At 32.6% G+C, this 22,086-nt stretch overlaps 1 protein-coding gene across 1 annotated transcript in view; it reads left to right on the top strand.

The window, feature by feature from the left end:
* The window catches only part of LOC123705334 (otoferlin-like), a 75,855-nt gene that overhangs the window by 47,336 nt on the left and 6,433 nt on the right, over positions 1-22,086 (top strand). Inside the window, exons 4-13 of the mRNA XM_045654073.1 lie at positions 5,118-5,497; positions 5,576-5,830; positions 6,049-6,235; positions 8,584-8,646; positions 14,094-14,178; positions 20,204-20,360; positions 20,609-20,795; positions 20,922-21,108; positions 21,191-21,314; positions 21,729-22,003. Of these exons, the coding sequence (XP_045510029.1) occupies positions 5,118-5,497; positions 5,576-5,830; positions 6,049-6,235; positions 8,584-8,646; positions 14,094-14,178; positions 20,204-20,360; positions 20,609-20,795; positions 20,922-21,108; positions 21,191-21,314; positions 21,729-22,003 (1,900 nt within the window). The remainder of the gene's footprint in view (positions 1-5,117; positions 5,498-5,575; positions 5,831-6,048; positions 6,236-8,583; positions 8,647-14,093; positions 14,179-20,203; positions 20,361-20,608; positions 20,796-20,921; positions 21,109-21,190; positions 21,315-21,728; positions 22,004-22,086) is intronic.

The raw sequence follows: 22,086 nt of genomic DNA on the forward strand, positions 1-22,086 counted from the left end.
AGCTCAAGTTAAACATTACCACGAAGTTACCCATTAAAAAAGTCCAGGTGAGTTATAATAGCACAGAGCAACAGTGATTTCGTTTTCATAAAATATTTGTATACGAGTAACTAGTTTTAAAGGGATAACACGGGCTGTAACCGGTTTCATGTTCCCCTGAGCCCGACCGCCGCCGAAATATTTACGCCGGCCTTGTTTTCTATTCCACAACCTTCGCTTATCTGCTACTTACATCCATTCTCGATAATTCTCATTATTTAGTAATCACCCCTGTTACTAGGTCAATTTGTACTTATTGTACGTAATTTTAAAACTTTCATTCCTACTGTGGATATCCTCGCATAAAAACTTCCGAGACAAAAATGCCGACCACCTTCAACAACAATTTGACAGGAAACAAAATGGCGATTTCTTTCCTTAGGTTGGACAAGTTAAACATTAATAATTGTTTAATTCCTAATTTAATTTAAACTAGCTTACCGCCCGCGGCTTCGCCCGCTTTGTCTAAAACCTAATAAATTATATACTAAAACCTTCCTCTTGAATCACTATACTATCTATTTAAAAAAACCGCATCAAAATCCGTTGCGTAGTTTTAAAGATTTAAGCATACAAAGGGACATAGGGACAGAGAAAGCGACTATTGTTTTATAGATACTATGTAGTGATTAGGGAACAATTCTTCAAGCTTTAGTTTAGTTTTGTTCCTTGAAAATAGTGAACGAATAAACCAGTCGTTATAATATTGAAAAACGTAATTTCGTGGACCCAGTTAGAAAAACCGTGACTATTTTTCTCATCACAGTGTTCACAAGAAACATAGGTATGTGTTGCTTTTTTTTCAAAAAAATAGTTAACTGATCGAATGAATTTATCGAATCTTTATATCAGATTTATTTGTCCCAAATTCGCATATAAACATTGTGAAACGCACTTGATTAGCAACAAGAAGCTTATTTCAGTTTAAGTACCTAAGCGTTATATGAAATATACCTTAATATGAACCGTGAAATTGACGTGAAATTGATAGAACATTCCTGCATGTGATGAAAGCATTACCTAAAATGGATCTATTACTGAATAGAAACTATTCCCACGGAGGTACTTGCAAAGCTTAGGCGCTAGGCAACTATTGTCGACTCGGCTACAAACAGTTCTCTCTCCAATTGTTATATCCTGTTGCAATTACTGATCCAACGATTGTTCTCGTCTATTGTAATTACTCCTGTTACATATAATGACGAATAATACTGCCTGCAATACGTATGGAATAACTTGCTGAGATTTAATCCGAATTCCGTGTACCAAAGTGTAGCAACAGCATTCTCGTTCCCTTATCTATACTAATATTATAAAGCTGAAGGGTTTGTTTGTTTGAACGCGTTAATCTCTGGAACTTCTAGTCCGATTTGAAAAATTATTTCGATGTTAGATAGCCCATTTATCGAGGAAGGCTATAATATCATCACGCTTAGGGCGGCCGTACACGGACCGCTCGAGCAGTTAACGGTTGAGCGACGTACACGGACGGCTCGAGCGGTCGGTCGTTGACGGCTCGAGCCGTCGGTTCTTGACTGCTCGAGCCGTCGCTACCAACCGCTCGAGCCGTTGATTTTTTGACTAGTCGCGTCATTGATTTTCAGGGGGAGAGGAAGCCGTCGACGGCTCTAGCGCAGTCAACGGCTCGAGCAGTCAGTGTATGCCTCACGACCGCTCGCGAGCCGTCAACGGCACGATGGAATTTCGTCATGCAGTTGACGGCTTGAAGCGGTCGCGACGGCTCGAGCCGTCACGTGTACGGCGGTGAATGAATGCCTATAGTTCACCGCGCGGTCGCGGCTTCAAGCGGTCGGTCTCAACTGCTTGAAGCGGTCCGTGTACGGCCGCCCTATGACCAATAGTTGCGGAGCAATGTGGGTAAAACCGCGTGGCACAGCTAGTGTGAATATGTGTTCTATTTAGCTATATTATATTACCTTAAAATTTATTATAGAGGAACAGGTGGTTGAACATTATCATTAGCCATGTGTTAACGCTAATGTTTTATGTTTTCTTAGATCAACACAATCACATAAAGATAAATTGTTTACCCAAGGAACGTATCGCTTAATAATTAACCCTCTCAAATCACTTAACGAAGGCTCCCTTGTTACGTTCCATACGAAATACAGTGCCAAAAAGTAAAACAAATACAACAGGATCTCTATTAAATACACATGCATATAAATCGGTAATAACTTATTAAAAGTCGTAATAATAATTATTCACAATGCATATAAATCGGTAATAACTAATAACTTATTAAAAGTCGTAATAATAATTATTCACAAGTTTTATTTAATGGTTTTTCGATCATGTATTTATTACCGGAATGCACAATAAACAAGTTTCCTTATATATTCCCTGAACCTTGGAGCCATCTTGGATATTAAATATTAATGTGTTTATATAGTGGAAAATCCAATAACATTTAGTCCTCTTCGTCTATATATTATTTAGCTTTTATTACAAACCCGAAAGCTCATGAGAACGGATGGATATTTGTTGCTCTTTCTCGCTAATATGGCTGGTCGGATCTACACAAAATTTTCACAAAGATAGATTAGTCTATATTTGTTCTTAATTTTAGTAGAACAATCATTTATCATACATTTAACTGATTTTATATGTAAGAAGAGGTAAGAAGATTGTAGATAGAAGCTCCTGAGAAATATTGATTTTTTAAAGTGAAACTTTTATTTCATCGTCTCAAACTTTTTGGTCTGTGTAGCGCATGTCGCGCGACGCATGATACGTACGATAATTATCGTACAAATACGATAATTTTTTAGTTAAATGTCTATAGTGTGAAAAAAGTTTCACTTTTACCGTGGTTTCATAAAACCACACAATATTTTTTTTCTTTATATTATTATCTATCCAGAAAATCTAAATCCATCCAATTATCCGTATTTGTGGGTGATAGCGCACTTTATTTGTAGGATCGGGAACGTAAGCGATTAATCTCCTTTCCAGACCGCGATCAACGCCCTAGGCGGCTACTTACGAAGAAATAAGTATCGATCAGTTCCAATGTAGCATTAATCGCATATATTTATGTATTCTCTATATCTAGTATTATATAAGTAATCATATTATTTATAGCAATGTGCTTTTGATGGAGCTAGTTGTATATTTGGTTAAATGAATACAGATAATTAACTTTAAATTTAAAATTGAAGCATTACGGTAAAACGTAAAAATTAAAAAAATTCCCTTGTAAACTCGTTGGAGCTTTATTACAGTATCGGTATCACCTAAATCAAAAGTGTCGTTGTATCTAGAACAACATAAAGCAAATAATAATAACTAAAGGAAGAAAAGACATAAAAATGTTGAGTGGAAAACAAATACCTTTTATTGTTTCATGTAACAGAGTATAATATATTCTATTTACATTGTGTTTGAAGTGAGGCGAATTGTATTCGTTCGACTTTTTCACAAGGAAACCAACCCGACCCGCATCCCAACAACAAAAGTCGAATAGTGGAGTTTTATACAATATTCATAGCAATAAGCTTCACGTCTCTAACTCGCTGACCAATTTCAATGTACTTTCTCTATGGAGTGTGGGATCAAACATATACCATCTCTTCTCTATATATGTATGTCACAATGTTAGTTACCATAGGTACTCCCCTGAAACGGAAGGACCGATTCTCTTGAAATCTTGTGTGCTTATTGGTTAGATCTGAGAAATCGGCCAACATTTATTTTTCATACTCCTAAGACATAAGAGTAACGCAGAACAACGTTTTCCGGGTCATCTGGTAGTCTTATAAATGCCTGCCGTAAACGTAACGTTGTACCGCGTTATTTAAATGTAAATAAATTATACATCAAAGAGAGCGTTATTCTCGTCGGAAATTTGAATTTACGTTTATACATATAATAATATATGGGGGTTTTATCCGTGTTTTCATATTCAGCTGGTAGTTAAGGTTGAACAGGCTTATGTTAAATGTTAATCCCTTGTTTAAACAGAAATCAATGCTGTTACCAATTAAATATTAATGAATCGTCTTCTATATACATTCAACGCATCACACTTAAAAACTTAACATTGGCACAAATTATGTTCCGAGTAAAAAGATTAATATAAAAAAAATTCTAAAATATCAAAGCGCTTTCAAATAAGCTTACATTAAATGTAAATTCGAACTTCATTCAACAAAATTCATTAGACTTTAGATGACTCTACATTGCACTAAGTTTTAATGGAACGTCCATTCGACCAGAATTTGTGGCGACTCCATTGGCATTATTCATTTATTTTGAATGAATCGTATCTCGTATAATGGGCTTCAATAAATTTTCGAGATAATGTCAATAAAACGAATAAAATAAATAAAACAATGTTAACGTAAAATTCATGAGTAGAGCTGTAGTGCGTGTACACTGTACAGGGTTACTTGTAAAACACCAACAACCTCGAAGGACAATATAGCTAACATCATAAGTAACAACATTTGTTCTACGACTTTTGATAATTTGTTAGAGTTTATTTTCATACAAAAATAAATATTCATTTAATTTTCCGTTTGAATATTATATACTCTACGCTCATCCCAAAAATTACGTTAACAAGAAGCGAACGAGAGGGGGAAGAAGCGTGCGCGGGCGTCGCGTCGCGTCGTCCTTTCGAAAATGAATAGAACATAGACTTACAAATGTTAGGAGAGTACAATAAAAGCTTAAAAAATCATTTAAAAATAATTTATTACGTTATAGTCATAGAACAAATGTATATACTATATACTTACGATGTTAGCTATCATGTCTTGCGAGGTTGCTAGTGTTTTACAAGTAACTCTGTATATGCGTGAAAAATTGCCTTAAAGTATAAAATATTTCAGGCAGTACCTATACAATGCAGTGAAATGTGATTAATAGATAAACAAAATTACTATTTATTCCTCCTCGGAAACCTTAATATTGTCAATTTAAACTCTTAAATCTACGTCTTTATTACCACATAAAGGTGATTAAGATCTTTAAATGAAACATTTTAAAAGCTATGCGATCTTATGTTATGTTATGTTATCTATATAAAAACTAATTCTCTTTCTCCATTGTAGGCATACATAGAAATGGACGTGTTCTACGAGCCTCCAGTGAGACGCGTTATAGAAATGGGAGATGGCGCCCATTGCCTACCAGATGTTCCTCCTAGAAGCAAGCAGATCACTCCAGCTGTGCACCACAAGCCCAGCAAGTCACGCAGCTCTGGCCGCAGCGATTCCAGTCAGCCAGGACCATCCCGTCAGCTCACACTGGACCCAGTCCAGAGCCATTCGCACGTCATCGACATGGACGACAGCACAGGACTTGAAGACTTAGAGCGCAACATTGCTAATCTAGAGCGCTCGCTACAAAACAGTGACACAATTATTGATATGGAATCGGAAGACGAATCCCGCACAAGGAAAATCAAATCAGTGGGAAAACGCTTCCTCAGGTTTGTATTTTTTTAATCTAGGATCCTTGTCTTATTGTTAATTTTACTGAATGAGTGTGACCGAATAATTCTTTTTAGACGCGGATTGTCGGTTGGGACCGAACGTACCATGAACACTAAGCGTACGTCAACACTTAAGACTATGCGAAGCTTCATTCGTCTGGGTAAAAGTCGTCTTAATGAGAGCAGTGGCGAAGAAGAACAAGGTCTTCTCGACCTGCCTGGGCCTTCCACTGAGCCCGACGGACATTACAGTCAGACTTCTATGTCATCTGAAGATTTGTTGGTAGATCTACACTCACCAGAGGTAGAAACACCGAAAACAAAGAAAATGTGAGTACCTTCTAGGAAATGAACTAAAAATTATAAACAGTAAAAGTTATAAACCGTGGTACACCGTACAGGTTTAATACAGCTCAATATATTTTCACAGTCCAATCATTTACATATGAATGAGGGCTCTCTCCGTTGAATTTCGAATTCATTTTATCGGTTTTACGGCTAGACTTGCTACTATGCAGAATTTAATAAAATCGTTTTCTTTACCTTAGGCGAGTTGCTTTGGATATGGCTGGACCCTCGGCTCTTAAAGCTGCAGATTTCCAAATTTGCATCACCGTGATTGAAGCGCGTCAGCTCGCAGGCCTGAATATGGACCCTGTCGTATGCGTCCAAGTTGGAGACCAGAGAAAATATACAAGCGTGAAGGAGAGCACTAATTGCCCCTACTACAATGAAGTAAGTATAGCATACCTTTTTAAATTCTACTATTTGAGGAATGGGAATTGGAACTGGCCCTTTTATTAGTTTTGTAACAAAATGTCATATTAAATGCCTATATGCAATAATATCATGTCCTGAAAATGGCATGTACATAATTTACAATTTAACAAATTGCCTACATCTAATATAATCGCATATATTTATTATTTATTTTTAGTATAGATAGGTATTTATGATCATTAAACGACACATAATTGTATTTATGACAGCATTGTTATGAAAGCATTAGCAATGCGCTTAGATTTATTAATGAAATTCCACGACAACATAATCCTCTATCACATCTGCTTGACGCATATATCTTTCTTTATTCATAACATAACCCTTGTAATATCTCACTTCTCAGTCGGTAAAATATTATAATCCTATCCTGATTGAAATGTATGCAAAGAGTTTAAATACACTCAATTATTTACTTATACGAAGCGTTATTGAATGTATTAGCTAATTTATTAGTAGAAATATCAGTTCCAGATGATAATCATTCTTCACATGCCATCTTATCATCGTAAAATGTTCATTGCGAGATAGTGCAACCTACGGCAGCAATAAAATGACGATCGGAAAGTACCTTACACGCCTCCATCTTTTATAGTGTGTTTGTCTTAAATAAAATAAGGCTTTTCGTATTCGAGGTTGACCGAATCTTATTGGAATCTAAAATGAATACTCTTGGGCTATTTACATGATTGATCGATTTATACGCTCAAGGCAAAACTACTTTGATTTGTATTATCCCATCCTGAGATTTGAAAGATGTATCGAAATTCGAAACATCCGACGTATAAACAAAATTGTATTCGACTCTAGGGTATGGATATGCTAAAACTTGTACTTGAAATGGAATTGAATAAAAAAAGATATAAGTAAGTGAAACAAGAAGAAGAATAGCTCTCGCAGTAAATGTAAATTTATTCGAACGTTGTGAACTATCTCATTATGAGGATTAAATAGTGCATAAACATTAAATATTCTCGCGAAAGACGATTATATGTCCTGACCCCAGTCTCCAAGTCGTCGAAGTTGCGTTAGCCCGATAGTTTGCATGGAAGTGGCACCGTGGCAGTATGTTAAACAAAAAGAAAAAATGTTGTTGAGCGCGTTAATTATTCAGCTAGAGTTAAGTGAACCGAACGTAGCTCACTCAAAATGGCTATAAAATACGGAACAAGGGAAAACCCGGATCAGCTTTTTGAAACGCTATAATATGAAAAAATCAACGCGTCAGATAGTCTCTAAAATATATTTTACGCATTTTCTAGAACAAATTGCTATTGAACACTATTGTAGGTATATTATCAATTCTCAAAGCTCGTAATTGAATATTCATTGTCTATATTATATTGCTCTTGACAACGCTGTTATATAAATGTAACAAATAGATGTTCTTACACAAGTTGATTGAATTCTCTATTTGTATTATTGAGCAATACATATTGTATTCTATTGTGTTATCGTGAATGAAAATAAAGATAAGAATATAGTAATCATCACTGCGAGTGTGCTTTAGATGCTTTTAAAGTTCAAATGAGAAAAATCTTTTCATCATTAAGAAAGCACAATCCGTCTTATGGAATTGAAGTAAATTATTGTATTACGCACACACTCATTCAAAAAGATCTAACAATTCGGAGATATTTAATATACCTACCTATAATATGTAGTTACGAACTCAGATTTGGGTGGTTAGAGCATTATGAAGTATTTTATAAGATATTATAATCTATTAAAATACAAATCGTATCATTAAACTCTACTTGAGTTATAACGAGACAGGTGTATTCATTCTAATATATATAGTGTATACCTAATACCTATTTTATTATTCTAATGTCCCTTTCGTATCTAGATCTGGATTAATTCTATGATGCTCTCTAATCCAGTCAGTCTCAGCGAGAAAGGTTTTTAAAAGGATGGCCATGTGCTGACTAATTAGATATAAATCTTTTCCCGATTCCAAGCAAAACAAATTAAAAATTGAGTTTTTTCCTTGAAACTTGATGCAGAAAAACGAGCTTAACGTCCCTGTATAATAAGTATACTTCGGGAATATAATTGTTTTGTGGAAACCAGTAGGCTAAAGAGTGTTATAGAATCTAGATTTTAACTTAAAAATATATACTATATACAATATTTAGCTGAAATAGTATTATTGAAACAAGATTGTAATTAAATATATACACAAAAAAATTTGTACCTTATTAGATTGTACTAAGTACATTTCCTACGTTGTTTTGTAGAATAAGTATTATTAATAAATAAAAAATATTTAATGTTAATAATTCATTATCTGTTCCCCATAGTATTTCGTCTTCGACTTCCACATGCCGCCCATCATGCTGTTCGACAAGATAATCACACTATCGGTAAGTTCACACTAAATAATTAATCTGTGCAAATTTACATCCATAGATAACATAGAGCATTAAAGCTTTTTCATATACATTTCGTTGTTCATTATTATATCTAGTTATGGTATGTATATTTTGTATGCAATAATTGCCTGGCGAATTACTGTGATTATGATGCTGTTAGAGATGTTGTTTGACTGATTGAACTGTCTTTAGAAGCAGGTAGGTGTTTACCTCTGCTTTTCGGAGGTACCACTAATAAATAAATAATTGAGTAGGTCAGTATAGTACAAAAAAGCCAAGCGGTAGTAGAAATGTTAATTAATTTTGAAGAACACAAAATACTTTAAATACATTTCACCAAAATTTACGTGAATTCGCTGATTGCGGTAACTTCATAAAATTTCAGTAACGGAATTTTGCATTTGCGAATTTTATAACGAAAAAGTAAAAAATACATCGGCTCTTTATTAAAAATCTTCATTCAATTACCTACGTTATTTTTATTTTTAACTCGAATAAGTGAGGCATGATAAAATGTTTCTGTAGTAATCAATTTTTCAGCTGTTTCAACATTCTCATTCAATGGATAATTATTGTTGTACCTTATTATTTATTTCATTTAATTGCTTGCGAAAGGAGGTCAAATTAAACTTTAAGTTATACTGAGTCTTGTAAATTTGAGGCAATTAAAGAAAATGTATCTGTTATTTCGAAGCTTCATTCTGAAAGTCTACTAAAGTCCACTCGATTATATTCAATTGTGTTGCTACCGATTTTTACTAGCTTCACAATTAACAGTTGCTTAATCATTTTTCGTCGTAAAAACTCTTTTTTTTTGTCTTTTTCAACTTAATTTCATACTAATAATTAATATGCAAGATATTAGACTTCTTGATATTAGATATTAACATTGACGCAAAATAATATGTCGTGTGTGTACTTACTACTTCAATGTAAATGAATATCTCAATATGTTAAATTTGCATATACAGATAGTATATTTTTAACAAAAAATGTTTGTATTCGAGTACATTATTTTATCCATATCATTCGTTGAATAAGTAATGGTGTCACGCCTGTCCTGCACTGATTTGATACCGGTGCGCAGGCGGATAGAATTTATATTATTATAATAATACAAGCTGTTCGCTCTGGTCCGTCCGTGTACACTTTTTTTGTAAATACTAATGTTTAACTGTGATCCTAATCCGTTAAAGCACTAGTTATACATAGAGTAACACTCACACTCTATCATAATATTATTTTGTAGAAATATTATTATTCCTTATCACATTTTCTCGTATAGTCTTCTAATAACAATTTGTTAAAGCAATTCTGCATAGAGTTAAATAACAAAATAGGGAATACAAAACTTATCGTAAGAACTTTACTCAAATTAGCGCTGAAATATTACCACTTAGCTACTTAGTAGCAGACACGCTCACAATTTTTCAATAAGCTATACCTACCTACTAATTTGGGCATCATACGCATGTAACGCAATGTTAAAAGTTAATCCAAATACAAAGACCTGTAGGCGTAGTCTCGACACTAATCGACATCGATATCGACCGAAATCGGTCGGTAACTAACGATTATCAGTAACCAATCAGTAACTATAGTATAGACCTAAAAAATTTAGTGTTCTTTTTCCAAGAAATTTAGCTTAGTTTTAGGGAATAGATAGTAAATTAAAATTAGTTATATTAATTTTCGCATTATTACAATTGCAATTTCATATAAAAAAAGCAAATTTTATGCACAAAAAAACATGGCAGTTAATTTAATTTAAATCAAATTCGATATTTTTTATATCAATCGTTTAATTAATGTTCTATTAATTACATATTCATGGAATCCAAAATTCCATGTATGGCAACCTCCTTATTTACTTTTTTGACATTTGACATCAATCATCAATCATGAAAATAATATTTCTATCAAAATAAATATAAATTGTGTGTTTTCAAGAGGATAATTTTTAATTATGTTCTTAAAAGTCCTATAAATCTATTGGATAACAAATATCCTAAGAAAATATCAATCTGCGTTATGTTTTTATATAGTTAAAGCTATTAGTTTTAGTTTAGTAATATTTTGTTATTTGTGAAGTGCAATAAAATTCTAATCAAAAGACTCCAAAAGCTCTACAAGATAATTCTGCTCAATTCGAAGCCTTTTGAGAAATCTTTAAGACATCATAGAAACTGACGGAACTAAAACTAAGGACGGAACGGATAATTTGTATCATTTGTATTTTTAGCTTGTATTATTATATTATACTAGCTTCCGCCCGCGACTCCGTCCGCGCGGATGTCGGTCTTCGCGTGGATGGTTTATTTCTCCATTTTGAGACCTCTGACAATAACATCTTATAAATATCTATTGGACCCAATTCCCAAATACGGTTAGGCCTATAATAATACGCAACGTGTGTTCGCGGTTCTACGGAACAACGTCTATGGATAAAACTGAAAAATTAAGATTAATTTTTTTCTTCGTATTTTTCCAGGATAAAAAGTATCCTATTTTACGCCCAGGATAATAAGGTATAATTATACCAAGTTTCATCGAAATCGAACCGCTAGTTTTCACGTGATGCCTTCACATACATACAGACAGACAGACAGACAGACAGACAGACAGACAGACAGACAAAAATTTTTTTAATCACATATTTGGGTTTGGTATCGATCCAGTAACACCCCCTGGTATTTATTTTTTCAATATTTTCAATGTACAGAATTGACCCTTCTACAGATTTATTATACATGTATAGATTATGTGCATCATTGTATATTTTATTACAGTTAATAAGCAAAGGATGCAATGCAATTGATTTAGCGGTTCACGGTTAATATTATTTATGTGTTAAATATAAATATTTATCTATAAATTTTATATTTTACAGATGAACAAGTTACTAGAATTATTATGTTGGTGAGGGATGATGGTTTTGAGCCAAATTTTCAACTACGCTATTATAAACTGTTAAATTAAAATTTTCTAATAAATTTATTTCGTAATTGGATCGTTTTATTTTATTTGTATTCATCTGTATAATTTTATTATCCTAGAAGTTCAAAAAGAAATTAATCTAATATGAATGCAATAATTTAGGCTGAATAAATGCAGACAGCAGTACACTATTTTAATATTTATTTAATATAATATAAGAGGCTTCTTAACATTTTCAATAAGATTTTGAAACCATCTTAAAAATAAAACATTATTTGTTTATTTTATTTTAATTGCAATAACATTAAATAAGAGAAAAAAATATTGCGTTAAATCATAATATAGCATCGGAAGTGTGAAATATCTTCTATTTATTATAAAATTATAATAATATATAATATTTCCGATATTATCAACCGTATCTACAAATCCACACAAACCGTAAGGCCCTTCTCCCATTTCGATACTTCTAGAATACGATACTCGAGTAGAATACTAGTTAGATATTTGCTCGCTGCCCGATGCTCGCATATTAAGCGACTGAAAAATGACTAAATTCATCATTATTGTGCCTCGTTTTTGTAGACGGACGCTATGTCGAGCGATTCCAGTGACGATGTAAAAGTAGGATGTACTGGATTCATCCATATATTGAAAGAAACATAAGTAAATTGTAGAGTTTTTATAGCCGCACGAGAACTACAACATGATGATAAGAATTTTTTATCTTTCTTCCGAAGAGATACGCGCGAAACGCGACGCAAAAACGACCACCTATACTAGTCGCGGACGTGTAGGATACCGGTAGCGTAATGGGAGAAGGGCCTTCGAGATCTTGTCGAGATCAAACGTCGGTATCATAACGATTGACAATGTCAAAGAATAATTTGTTTTGACAATATTCGAATGTGTTGCAAAGAAATGATTTTCCAAATCCATGAAATCTATATTTTATTTATTTTTCATATATCTACGGAATTGAAATAATGATGTTATTAATTTAGATAAAAATGCATTGCTACAAGGCTATTATTATATAAATATTTTGACGCATAAAGGAAAGTTTTGTGAAGAATAAAAATTATAAATAAATATGTATCCATTGTATGCTTCCATCAAATTGGGGAGAGGTATTAAGCGACATCATTTTCATTGCTGAAGACGGGTCTATAAATAAGTTATCGGTAATTACCGACTAATTTGTACAGACTACGGGGGCTGTTTTCATGTCACATACAACACGAGCCTATTCTCTATTCTGTATTCTCATAGCGTCCCAGAGTTGAGCTTTCCCCAATAAAGTGGGAAAGCAAGGCTCAACTTCCGAACAATATGCATAAAGGAGGACAAAAAAGCAGGAGCAACTCTATTCATGACCCCGAATTATTCATTTATTTAAAAAAATGAGCTACGAACTGGATGTCAGAGATATGTCTAAACTATGGCAAAAGTGGAAAGTTGTTTCCGAAAAACTACGACATTGGGGACTTCAAAAAAATAGTTTATTTATCCTTAAAAAGCCGGGAAAGTTCCACTATTATTATTTTCTCATATTAAAGTATTGGTTATAGATTAAGCTACTGTACTATTAGCTATTAGAAATGAGAGAGCGAATTTTTTTTGCGAAATCGAAGTGTAATCATAATAAAGCATCCCAATAAAACTCAGTTGCAGAATATGATAAATGATTAATTTTTAAACTTTACTCTAAAGTGTCAACTTGTGATTTATTTATTACTAAGTAGTGAATACTAAACGAGTCTTACAACTACAAATTAAATACAGCAGCAGTATGACTAAATTAATACCTACCCATTATAATTTGTCCATTATATGCCTACCTATTATTTTATAAGTTTTCATTGTGATGTTATAATATAAAAAAGGCATAGGTACATCTTTATTATAATATAAGCTTAATAAAAAATATATATTTCATACAATTCCTTTGCAGCGTTAATTTAAAAATTCAAAAAGGAAATAATTTACAGCTGTAAGGTTTCATCACCTTGCGATAATCTTTTATCAGACCAATGAACTGAAAATTGTATCATATCTTATTTATTTCTTTATAAAATCATTGAAGTGTAAATAGAAAAGTTTACGCGTTGCAAATTGTAACATTGCTACATTCGTTATAATACTATTCCCCTTCACAAAGGATACTCTTTACTAATGATACTGCTAGTTACACGTTTTGCACCTTTGAAGTTGTAGCATGTTTTTATTCCCCTTAGACGCATCACGTGTTTTACTATGCAGTTATAGATTAATTAAACAAGAAATCATAATTATATTTAATACATTTAATAAATAAACATTATTCATTCTTATTCATCTTTTAAATGTACAAACTATTATTTAGGTAACACGTTTCTTTCACATTGGTACATCGAGTAAAGGCAAAATAACGATAAAAGTTTAATCAGATAAGCAAAAAACTTTGATTTAAGATTGACATCGGTAAAAACATGTCCCGTGCAAAATAATATCTGTTACAGGTTCTACATTCTCGGAACTTTCTTCGTGCTAACAAGCTCCTGGGCAATTTCAAATTAGACGTCGCCACGGTTTGGAACCAGCCGGGTGAGTTTCGACCTTAAGCCTTTATGAATAGAAATCATATTGCAGAGTTTCTCATGTGTACGTTTAAAAAATAGTGTACATCATTTAGTATTGTGTGAGGTAATTGAGGTTACATATTTTCTATGTTACATGTGGTGTTAGACTGTATATAATATTTAAGTAGACGAATATAAGTAAAACTATGGCCAATTTTCAATACTGCTAAGTTTTATTATGACGTATAGTATCATTTTACAACATGAGTTTTGTTGTTTGAGATATCTAGAGTCTGCGATTTCTTGTATAAAGTGATTTATTGTAATTTGTGTACCACGTACACATTAAGCAGGTAGATACCTATACAAAACTTCTTAAATCTAGTAATGTAGGTACCTAATAATAATTGAAAAAACTTAAATTAAATTTTTGAATATGCTTTGAAACAGAAGTTTATCATTTAAGACGAGGAAAATTGTGAATAGGTACAACGAGTTTCGTGTTTTATTTCTGCATTCCAATGGTTTTGGGGAGGCATTTTTGGAGAAAGGAATCTCCTGGGTCTTGCATTCCAACATCGTATTAAATAAACACGAAAAGGAAACAAGTATGCAATCTTTGAAATTTACAATTAAATAGGACTCAGGCTAACAAATATAATAAAACGGATGAAATTACGATACCAAATTAAATTAAAATTAAAAAAATTATTAAATTACCAAATTAAAATTACCTAAATAAAGTGTAATCTAAAATCTAATTAACGAACATTGGAAGTATGCACTAATGAATATAACAACAAAGTAAAAATTCATAAAGGATAGCTTTTAAATTATGCAATTTTATGGAGAACAACTCCTTTGTAAGCTTAAACGAAAAAAAATTAACACAAGGCTGGTATAAGCGCCTTAGTATCGTCCACGTCCTTTGCAGGAACTCAACAAAGACAATATTGTATGACATTATTAAAAATCCCTAGAAAAGATAATTTATAAAGACAGGAATTTCATCTTACATAATATAATATTCTTCTAGCTAGACTAGCTTCCGAAGTAAAATGCATATACAATAATAACGTGTAATACCTAATAAGTGTGTAGGTTGTTATATCTACTAATAGTACAATCATGTATAGGTAATTAATGAAATTTAATACAGTGGAGTAATATGAGATTCTCACTATGAGGATTAATCTGAGACAGGCAATAAAGGTATAACAAAACTAGGTACATAGATAACAGTCAATTTGAAGAATAAACCATGAATAAACACACAGGCTATTTAGTTTAAATCTTGGTGTAGATATTGAAAAATAAATCAATGAATTAAAAATATATTAAATAAACGCTAAACATTATATTCAAGAGTAAAATTAAAACGTCCTTGAACTAAAACCACCAACAGACGTGATAATTAAACGTATGACTTTGTTCTGATTATTCCCGCCTAATGGCTTTGATACGTGAGTACACAGAGACTAGAGAGATATAATCGGTATTACAGCTAGTGGCCACTTGTCCTCAACTCGCCCAGACAGGTGAGATAAATATGTTAACAAAGGCGATAATCGTGCCCCAAATAAACATACAAATTCCTGAATTAATTTTGAGTCTAAACTTCAAAGCACGAAATATTATGATTTCAAACTATACTAATATTATAAAGCTGGAGAGTTTGTTTGTTTCTTTGTTTCTTTGTTTGAACTCGATAATCTCGGGAACTACTGGTCCGATTTGAATTCTTTCGGTGTTAGATAGCCCATTTATCGATGAAGGTTATATGTTATATATCATCACGCTACGACCAACAGGAGTGAAACCACGGGGGTGAAACCGCGCGGAGCAGCTAGTATATTATTAACACTAGCTGCTGCGCGCGGTTTCACCCCCGTGGCTCCACCCCTGTTGGTCGTAGCGTGATGACACATAGCCTATAACCTTCCTCGATAAATGGGCTATATAACAGCGAAAGAATTTTTCAAATCGGACCAGTAGTTCCCGAGATTAGCGCGTTCAAACAAACAAACAAACAAACAAACATACGAACAAACAAACAAACTCTTCAGCTTTATAATATTAGTATAGATTGATGGCGTAGTCTAGATAATATTGCGAAGAGGTAGGAGAAAGCATTGCATTTTTTAATTAGGTACCTATGTGGTTTAATTGTGACTACCTATAGGAAAATCACTAAACAATTGAGTGGAATAAAATAATTCCATTTTTTATAATTTGAAACATCAATATTCGCATCACTCACTCACATCATCAAACACTAAGCAGTGCAAAATAAGTTGAATGGAGTCAAACATTTATTCTCTAAACTATTTTCTACCTACGATACGTCCCATAAAAGTTTGATACGACTTTTTAATACAACAATTGTCGAAAGGTGTCTTTTATAAAAGTCTTTTCCGACATATTACATTGTCGTCGCAGCGAATGAGAATAAGCACCTAAACCTGTTGTCGACTTCGATCCCCCAGTTCTATCTCCGTTGTATGAAGGAAGTAATGTTCTGAGAAATTGTTTTTAAGTTTGCTTCAATACTTTCCTGGCTTATTTATGGTTGGATACAACTGACAAAGCTATATTTATATTGTAAAAAGGCTTAAGAGAGCTTGTTTTATAAAATAATAAATCTCACAGTGTCGTGAGAATGGACACATCCTTTACGACACATTGAAAAGTAAAGTTTTCAGAACGTAAACCGATTTTCTTCGTGAAGTTTCAAGCATTTATCAAAATGATTTTGTATCAACCCATCTTCACCCCGCACTGGAAGATATATCTATCCTAGAGCTATATCATTGTAAAATAAAGTAGGTAGCTAAAAAAAATCTAAGTTTTCCTAAACACTTTCAGATCTACCAAAACCAAATCGTGTTATGGATAAAAGCGTAGCTGAAGGTATTTTTACCCGACTACGGCAAAGCAAAAGGAGGGTTATGATTTTGACAGGCTATGTATGTATGTATGTATGTATGTATGTATGTATGTATGTATGTATGTTCATCTGTTCCCTCGTAACGTCTAAACTACTTATCAGAATTTGACAAATGACATATCATTAGAAGCGTCTTAATTGTCCGCTGGTTATAGGCTATATGGTATTCCACTATGTAAAGATAAATTTTCATGTTTGGAAAGGCGTAGTCACACGTAACATAATATACCTATCTACCGTAGCACTTCAACAACGTGTGACTACGCCTTTCCAAACATGAAAATTTATCTTTACATAGTGCAATATTGCATACTTCAGAATAGTATTGTATGACATTATTGTCAATTTACAACGAAGGCATCTTGGTAGAGTCTACTGTGTCCATTTACTTGCAACTACATTAGCAACTTTGTTCAGTTCAGTATTCTGAAATCTTGTTTTATACTTTTTCAGCGCCGGTTATTGTCGTAGTTGGGTTTAAGTTTTTTCACTTTATATTATAATATTATGCAGGTCGCTATTTTATCTAAGAAGCTCTATTGAAAACATACGAAAGCTTTCAACAAGTGACTAAAGTTTAAAAAGATGATATTTATAGCCTTTTAAATTTTTTTATTATTATTGAATACGATGATTGTTTACTAAACATCAAGGTGTCTTTGGTTATATAAATAATACAAAATAATTCGCCTGCAAAATAAAAGTCTCTGGGTAATAAAATTGCGCTAATATAGAATATAATTTATTAGTGTCTATGAAAGCTTTTAAGAAAACGGCTTCCTCTTGTTTATTTTATATTCAGTGAAAGTCGAGTCTTCGCAGCCTTTTAATCTCTAACTGACGCAGCAATTAAATTGCTAATGTTTATAAATATTCACAAAAATGTTAATAACTTGTGTCGTAGCAACGTGTTTATTTTTAATTACTACATTAATTATATTGTAGAAGTACTTTTTGACCCTGATCCTTTTTTGTAATCTCTTTTATTCATAAATTCGTGTTTATGTTTAACGTTTAAATGAGGTATAGGTTTTAACTGAATTGACCCGTATAAATAAATAAATTTAATTTAAATAAATTTCAGGACATTATTAACGCACGGCACGATCTGATCTCATACTAGCATTTCGCTTGTGTTATGGGAACCACTAGATAGCTGATAAACACACATATTATATATAATTTTGAAATATTATAATATACTTGTATAGATAAATATAATGCTAAAGCGAATATATATGCAAAGCGAAGTTATACTTGTCTATCCATTGGGATTACATTCAAATGTAATATAATAATATCATCCAAGGAAATAACCCAATTATCCCGTGTAACAAACAACCTTAGGCGTTAGAATGACAAGATGTTTGTTAAATTAAATTATAAATGTAAAGATTTGGAGAAGTATTTCTCAATGACTTCTTATTATTGCTTGTATAGCGATACATTTTTCAATTGGAAATGAAGTTGTATATTAAATTGAATCAATAAAAGTCAATGTATTTAAAAATAGATTCACATATCGCGTTGTTAATGTAAAAATAGAATTAATGATGTAAAAAATATATTTTAAGTATTTCTGTATTTTCAAGGACCCAAGTCTAATTTAATACCAATATGTAAATGAAAAAACTTTGTCACTTATGAAAGCTTTTACAATAAAAGTACTGTAAAGAAGACATTGAGTAGAATTAATATTAATTGGATAAATAATTGAATAGAATGAAACTGAATAATTTAAAATACTTACTTCAAAGCTGATAAAGACTTAAGTTATGATTAGTTCAGACAAAACTTTTCGATAAGATTCGCTTTCGATTTTCCGATTCCCTTAATAGATAATTAATAGCTAGAACTAAAACTAGACATTTTACACTAAATAAATAAGGTTTTATTTAATTTACCGATAACAACAAATAAATATTTTCTGAGAAATATTTTCAGAAATAAAATAACTTAATATACTACTTACTACTTATATTAATATAATATTACATTAAGTTATTTTATTTCTGAAAATATTTCTCAGAAAACATAAATTAAATTAATAGTGATACGATGTAATAAAAAACTTATTTTGGTCTCGAGAACTATGAATGATAAACATAACTTACAAAGTCTACTCAATTGCTAACTTGTTAGTCTTAAATTGAAATCTATTTAAATTGGCTTCAGGGTAGAAAGATACATTGAAAACAACATTGAATAACAAGGTTATAAATGTTTTTCATCAAAACTTAGTTTTATTATGATATTGGATTCTATACTATTATGTATAGCATAATAATCATTTTGCCGGGATACACTAGTCCAGGGGTTCCCAATCTTTTTCAGCTCGCGGCGAAGATTCAAGTTAAATTTTTGTAACGGCGCCCTGCAATACAAGAATAGGTTAGGCACAGAAGAACAAAAATTAAAAATATTAACTCAATTTATTTATTGTAAAAGCATTTAAAGAGAAATCAACAAGTATGGACTATGGATTAAGAAAAACAAAAATAAAACACGATAAAGGCGATCCCTATATCGTCGTAGCAAACTCAAAATCTGTAAGTATGTCATTTTACGACGCTATGTTTATTACCGATTCGAGCGGACTGACTACCAAACTGACCACGGCGCGGGTACCCCTCTTCATTTTCTGCGGCGCACCATGGCGTCGCGGCGCACAGTTTGGGAACCCCTGCACTAGTAGATACTAGGCAAAAAATAAATATTTTCTTTAAAAGCAATGCGAATTGGGAATAAAACTCTTATTTTGGCCTTACTGAACCAAAGATGCCTCGATCTTCAGTGAAATAAAGTTCTTAGATTCTTTGAGTGTCCCTTGGGCTTCAAATGTTGTTTGCGACAGTTTCGTTGATCGATCTGTCTTACTTTTACTCAGTCAAACAGTAGAGTAGCATAAAGCTCCTGCATTATGCTACTCTATCATTGTTTCCCAGATACAGATACTCTGTACATATTACTTTTATATCCGGCATATTTCTGAAATATTCTCCATTTAGTCTGTAATATTAAACAAACCATTCCGACAAAGAATTACAAAGCTGTAACTATTAGTGAAACTGTTGGGTTCTAAATGTGTAATATTTTGTCGTAGATCGCCAGTTCTACCACAAATGGGCACTCCTCACGGACCCGGACGACATAACAGCAGGGCCAAAGGGCTACTTAAAATGCGACATAAGTGTTATCGGCAAGGGTGACCAAGTAAAAGTTCCACCCAAGAGTGAAAAAGACGAAGATGATATAGAAGCGTTAGTATATACACACATAAAATTGTAAAATTGACCATTCTAGATCCCAATATTGTTTATTAAAATACGCAATGATCAAATATAGTAGGACTTTATTGCCTATAAATCTCGGTGTTATTATTCATAAACATTGGAAATCCAGGAGATTTCAATGAAAGTATAAATCTTTTCAAGGAAAATCCAAGTGTTTTAAAATTAAAATTTATTTTGGAGCGAAATAATACAATAAAGTATTTTTTTTTTTGTAGAAACTTGCTTCTCCCCGATGGCGTGCCAATTGAACGGCAAAGAGCTCGATTCATTGTCAAAATACACAAAGCGGATGGTTTGCCGAAAATGGATTCTTCCATACTCGCTAATATAAAAAGCGCGTTTACCGGCGAAAGCCAGGATATAATAGATCCTTACGTGCAAGTTTGCTTTGCGGGGATGACGGTAAGGAAACAATTAGCAAACAATAATTTCTTTAGAAACAATTTGTTTGTATACAGTCATACAAAGAAACGAGCATTCCTTTTTAAATCAAAAAGTTTCAAATATAACCTTTAAACTCTTCTATAGGGTAAAACGTCAGTACAGAAGAATTGTTGCAACCCAGTTTGGAATGAACAAATCGTGTTCACTGAAATGTTCCCGCCGTTGTGCCAACGTCTCAAAATTCAGCTTAGGGACAACGTGCCCATACACCCGAGCATTATTGCCACACATTTCATAGATTTAAAAACGATCTCGCATGATGGCGAAAGAGGTACAACTTAACATTCTATTACTAGGATTTATGTACTTAACGTATTTTTTTAATAATAATACTTAATTATACTTTTTAATAGGATTCTTGCCAACTTTTGGCCCAGCCTATATTTATTTATATGGCTCAACTCGCGACTGTGGTCTATTGGATCAATCCTCCAATTTGAATAAGGGTATGGGTGAGGGTGTGTCATACAGAGCAAGGTAAATAAGATTTCTTTCACTTGTTGGAGTAATCTAATAACAAATTAATATTTTAACGAAATATTAATTTTGATTAATTCAATAACCGAGTAAATTACATTATGAAATGATTATACTAATATTACGATAAAAAATTGATATATAAAAACCATTCTAAGTATTGATCATTCAATTGAATACTGAGTAGGTATTTTAGGTAGGTAGGTAGGTAGGTGATTGCTGCTTAGCAATAAGGCCGCCTCTTGTACAAACTATGCCTTTCTTATGTATTAATGTTATTTTTGTCATATTTCAGTTTGTGCAATAAAGAGTTATAAATAAATAAATGGTTTTTATATATCAATCTGCACCTATTTTAAGTGATTCTCCTTAGCAGAGATATATAATGAATTCACAAAACTATTGACATTGCAGGATATTGATTTCAATAAGGACGGAGATAATAGACAACTTTGAAACTCCATCCTCGGAAGTGGAGGTGGAACCAATAATGCCCATAAATGAATTGGCATTTGAAAAAAATGAAGAATTTTTCTTATTCGCGAGCGTTTTCGATGCTAATATGATCGACAAAAGTATTTCGGACAAACCTATTCATTTCGAGTTGAGCATCGGCAATGCCGGAAATTCTTTGGATGGTCCTCACGCTTCTATGAGGAGACCACAAGATTTAGCGGTAGAATCGCTGGGTAAGATTACAAACAAAAGACAATGATATAGTTGTGCTATTATATTCGACATTACACGACAATCATTAAATACGTTGTAAAAT

Source organism: Colias croceus, chromosome Z, assembly GCF_905220415.1.
Source record: "Colias croceus chromosome Z, ilColCroc2.1".
Taxonomy (NCBI): Eukaryota; Metazoa; Arthropoda; class Insecta; order Lepidoptera; family Pieridae; genus Colias; species Colias croceus.